General features: G+C 37.2%; 1 protein-coding gene across 1 annotated transcript; it reads left to right on the top strand.

Annotated features, from left to right (window-relative positions):
• Window positions 1-397: 397 nt before the first annotated feature.
• On the top strand, window positions 398-4,159 carry LOC110444767 (A disintegrin and metalloproteinase with thrombospondin motifs 16-like; the record flags this gene model as incomplete). The annotated part of the gene is made up of 6 exons (XM_021489128.1): window positions 398-435; window positions 637-742; window positions 1,655-1,822; window positions 2,314-2,449; window positions 3,114-3,227; window positions 4,108-4,159. Coding segments are annotated over 6 exons (614 nt in total), but the record flags the coding sequence as incomplete, so codon positions are not given.
• Between the last annotated feature and the right edge of the window lie 723 nt (window positions 4,160-4,882).

Below are 4,882 nucleotides of genomic sequence, written 5' to 3'. Positions count from 1 at the left end.
ACAAGAAGCTCACACCTTTCAATCGGCGTCATCGCTATATGAACTATATATATATGAACTACAGTATATGAAAACGAGTTCCGACAACTGGAGTGAAAAAGCATCGTGTATTGTCACAATGTGAAATACACATTGTATAGCATTGGCCTGAAAACTGGCTATTTATATAGAGAGAAAAATCAATTATGTATGTAATTTATACTTACTATACCTAGACCTGCATAAGTCCCGCATGTAATAAATCGCGAGTCCGACCTCTACTGCTGAGAGGATCGGGATAGAGCTGGATTCTGAGAACAATAATAGACTTGAAGTGAAATGTACAACAATTTCCATAATTCGCGTCTGCTACTGCAGTTATCATTCATTTTAATTGCTTTCCATTTGTACTTCTCAGGTACAATCTGACTTACGGCGGAACTGCTTACTACAAAGGTAAGAAGTACATATAACATCAATATAATACTATATTGCTTCTTAGTACGAACACTTTGTTGTATGCCCTGGTTGTGATGTACAATATTCGGTGAACTATGAACGATACTTAGCAAATGTACCCATCGCGAATTATAACCTCCTATGACGTCACATACGTATTTGTTAGCGCTACAGAGTTCAATTTTTCCATGGTTACAGGTTTGTCATTCCCGGACTCCATCTGCAAATTTTCCCCCATATCTGTTGTTGAGGATACGTACGACACCCGGACCGTGGGCTTCTTCGGACAGGAAATAGGTCGTAGGTAGGTGTGATATACGTGCGCACTATCAGTAGGGTACGTACCCACGCAGGGAATAGGTAAAGCACGTGTACCGTCAAGTCCAGACAAACAGGATAAATATAGGTATTTTTATATTGTAACGACAAATCTTTTCAAGTTACTAAAATAATTCATTGCCTGGTATACATTTATCTTTGATATACATCATATCACTTACCTCTCTCGATACGCCACAACGCTTCAAACGGAAACTATGCACGAAACCAGCTAGTAAAGTTGAAACACTATTTATTCGATACACAAGCGACGTAACAGCTCTTCAAAGAGTACGGAAAAGAATGTGACGTAATAACTTTACAGAAAAGTTTGTGACGTAACAGTTTTACAGAAAAGAATGTGAGTAATAGCTCTATGGGAAAAAATGTGACGTAACAGTTCTACAAAGTGTTCGGGAAAGTTTGTGACGTAACAGTTTTACAAAAGAGTGTGTGACGTAACAGTTCTACAGAAAAATATGTGACGTAACAGGTATACAGAAAAGTTTGTTGCATAAAAGTTTTACGGAATTATGTTACAGTTATTTAGAAAAGCATGTGACATAAGAGTTACCCGGAAACAAGTTTGTAACTTATACATTATTGAGAAAAGCACGCGATGTCATATCTATATGGAAAAAGCACGTGACATATAACTAATCCGCAAAATCATGCAACGTAAAAGTGTTTCGGAAGACAATATGACGTAAAATCCATAAAGAAAAGCACGTGACGTAATAATAACATGAAAGAAGTTACATAACATTTATACGGAAAAGTTTTTAGGCAATTAAGGCGTTAAATATAACTAGAGACAAACAATTGATTTTGAAGTGTTATACACTGACTAGGATTTTAATGACCACGTTTGTGTTGAGTGATCAGTGTTGTGTTGTAGTCTTGGAGCAAGACTCGACCTAGACGGAAACTTCTGTCTGTCGACTAAGCTGAACATGATGACGCCCAGGTTCCGCTTTCCGCCGGATGAAGCTCGAGCTAGAAACCTTTGGCAGTTTTCTCCGTGTTCCATCAGCTACTTCAAGGAATACATCGGGGAGCTTCAAACGTATGTGATTAAAGTTTAAAATCAAAGTGTAATTATTTTAATATAATAAAATGAAGTGCACAGAGATCAGGTGATCGTATAGTCGTCTCGGTGATGCCAATCCCATCGTGCCTCAAAAAAGATGCTGATGGAATAAGAGCAATTTAAACTTACACAAAAATAAAGGCGTAAACAACTTTCAAAATGGATGAAAAGATGTAATAAACCAAAATCTGTGTCAATATGAAAATGTTTGAGTCGTGAGTGCCATCTTTTCGTGGTATCTTTGACTTTCACGTATCTCGGTACCCTTTCTCTTCCCATGCCTTTATATAGTCTTTTGGGGACTTGTCCGCATTATTCAAGCGTTAAGCTGCATCCATTTCATAATTCTGTGATCCTGTATAACTCAACGGGTTGTTAAAAGTCCAACACCTACTAGATATAATTTGAGCTCTTGTAGATTTCTGTGAACGATGTGCTGTTGTAACCATGACTACGTCTATGTACAGTAACTGTCTGGTGGACTCGTATGGAAACCAGTATCCCGAGAACCTGCACGAATACCTCCGGGAGTTACCTGGTGACACGTACGGTGCTGACCAACAGTGCAGACTGACCAACGGTCAAAACTCCTATGTCTGTCGGGTAAAGAACTACCGTAATAATACATAGTGTTTGTTGTGTTAGGCTCCGTTCGATAAATTACCGGAATATGGACGTGAAGACCAATCAATCAATCAATCAATCAAAAAGGCGTTCAACATGAAGCTGTCTGGTCACAGGATCTGGTTGCAATTAGTTATATGTTGGAGGAGCATTTTTGTACCAAAACACTCACAATTTATCCTCCAAACAATGCTAACAAAACCCTGTGATCTGGGTATTCATCGTCATGATAAAGTCTAGCTGGTTTTGACTGAACTGAGAATTTCACCAATAGGCACTGATGGTGTCCTGTGATCTGTCCTTGTGTTTATATAATGTGCTATACTTTTACCAATACTAACAATATCACCTCATCTTATTTTGATCATTTCTGATTTCCAAATATATATACAGATTAATGAAGAAAAAAATAATATATTTTTCAATTACGAGTTAAGTATCTTTCAACAACATGTTTTTATATAGTTCCTCGCTGTAAGGACACACATTTTTCGTATTATCAGAATCCTTTAAACGTGGTCGTGTGTACAGGGGGAACCTTAACCACAAAATGGTCTGTATATACCAATATATGTACTAAAAGATTCATATTTCAAGGTACATTTACCCAGAACATTAATTAAACATTCTGATTTACTAACAGGACCTCATCATGGACTACTCAACTATTTGCCGCGGGATGCCATGCTTTGTTCCGGAAACTGGTTCATGCGCACTTCTGCTTCCGGCAGACGGTACCCTATGTGGAAATCATTCGGTATGCTATATTTTACGAAGCACAGACACATTTTAACGCTTGAGTGAAAAATTATAATGTGTTACTGAATTTTGTTTTCCTCTGAAATTCAACTGAGACTTATATTTGCGGTTGTAAATCAACTGCATTCTTATTCATTTTAAGAACGTTTTGTCTTAATCAGCCTCCCACCTTAATCATCCAAATCAAGATAAGTCGTCCGTTCATCCCACTGACCAAAAACGCCCGGATGATTTCTTCTAGACTAACAGACTAATTTCAACGTAACTTTCCACGCTTGACAAGTTTATCATGTAACCGCGCAATCTGCAATGTATTTACAGTTTCGACTCTTTTCACCATTGTTGCCTGATTTTGCCATTTGAGGCAATTACAAGACAACTAGTTCTTCTGAAATATCTCACCGATTTCAATGCAAATTTATGAGAGACAAGGGGAGAGCGACAAACATTTTCAACAGCTTTAAGTTTCAGGATTAAAAAATTTAAACTTCGTCGGAGATTTAAGGGATATCCTTATTATACAAAGCAGTCAACTTTTAAGTTTCGGGATTCAAGATGACTGTCCTTGCCTTTGATTGGTTCATACTTTTACGCCCGTAAATATCACGTGCAATGCTTAATTCATTTGCGGCTGCAGTGATAGTTAGGGGACATTGATAACGGGCCCAGTTACGGATAGAAATTGTTAGAACTGGACACTGCCGAACATATTACCAACAGACATTTATATAATTACATGACTACTTTTGTTTTCACCTTATAGTTGCATACTTTGTGTACATTATTTTCAATTGGTGTTTGGATGAATGTATTTGTTCGCCTTTGATTAACAGTTCTAAGTTTGATTAAAATTCACTTGTAATTCATGATTTTGTCAGAAATGTAACCAAGGCGTGTGTGAAGCAGACGTAACAGCCCCAGCAGCTGTAGGTAGGTCATAATAATGTCAGATAACTCAGCACTTACACCATGTCGTCAACAACACAGCATTAATAAACAGTATTCGTCCATACCTATTTGGGTACATGTGTCACAAATCGTCCCTTGCATTAATTTATAATTTTTGTTAACTTAATAAAACGAAGCTTTTTAAAGTGAAGATTTCATGAAACCCAAGTCATATAACTTCTGTATATTAGTAAGTCTCTAAGAAAGAAAATGTAATATGGGACTTTTGATATTTTAGAAGTAGTTGACCATAAACTGATAGTGATACTGAATCTGTTTGTATCGTTGCCTAGGCAACTGCATGAGCATTATTGGATATAAATAGTATTGTGCATTGGAAAACTTTGTCTTCTTTGTGAATGGTAGCGTAACCTATGTGACTGTCACAATAAATTGAAGCGTTACCTAGGCAACTGTCAAAGCGTTACATAGGAAGCTGTCACAAAATGTAATTCGTAGCGTTGCCTAGGAAACTGTGGCACTGCTTATATCAACTGTGGCGTTACCTAGGAGACAGTGTTACTGTATGTAAATTGTAGCGTTGCTTAGGTAATCATGAATTACTTCTTCTGTATATTTCAGTAATTACCTAAGTAACTGTGTATTACGCATTATGTACATTGTATTACTACCTAGGTAACTGTGTGTTACGCATTCTGGACATTGTATTACTACCTAGGTAACAGTGTATTACGCCTTCTGTAC

Source organism: Mizuhopecten yessoensis, unplaced genomic scaffold (genome assembly GCF_002113885.1).
Source record: "Mizuhopecten yessoensis strain PY_sf001 unplaced genomic scaffold, ASM211388v2 hete_36170412, whole genome shotgun sequence".
Lineage (NCBI taxonomy): Eukaryota > Metazoa > Mollusca > Bivalvia > Pectinida > Pectinidae > Mizuhopecten > Mizuhopecten yessoensis.
The sequence above is the reverse complement of the archived record's forward strand: the minus strand, read 5'-3'. Positions and strand labels throughout refer to the sequence as shown.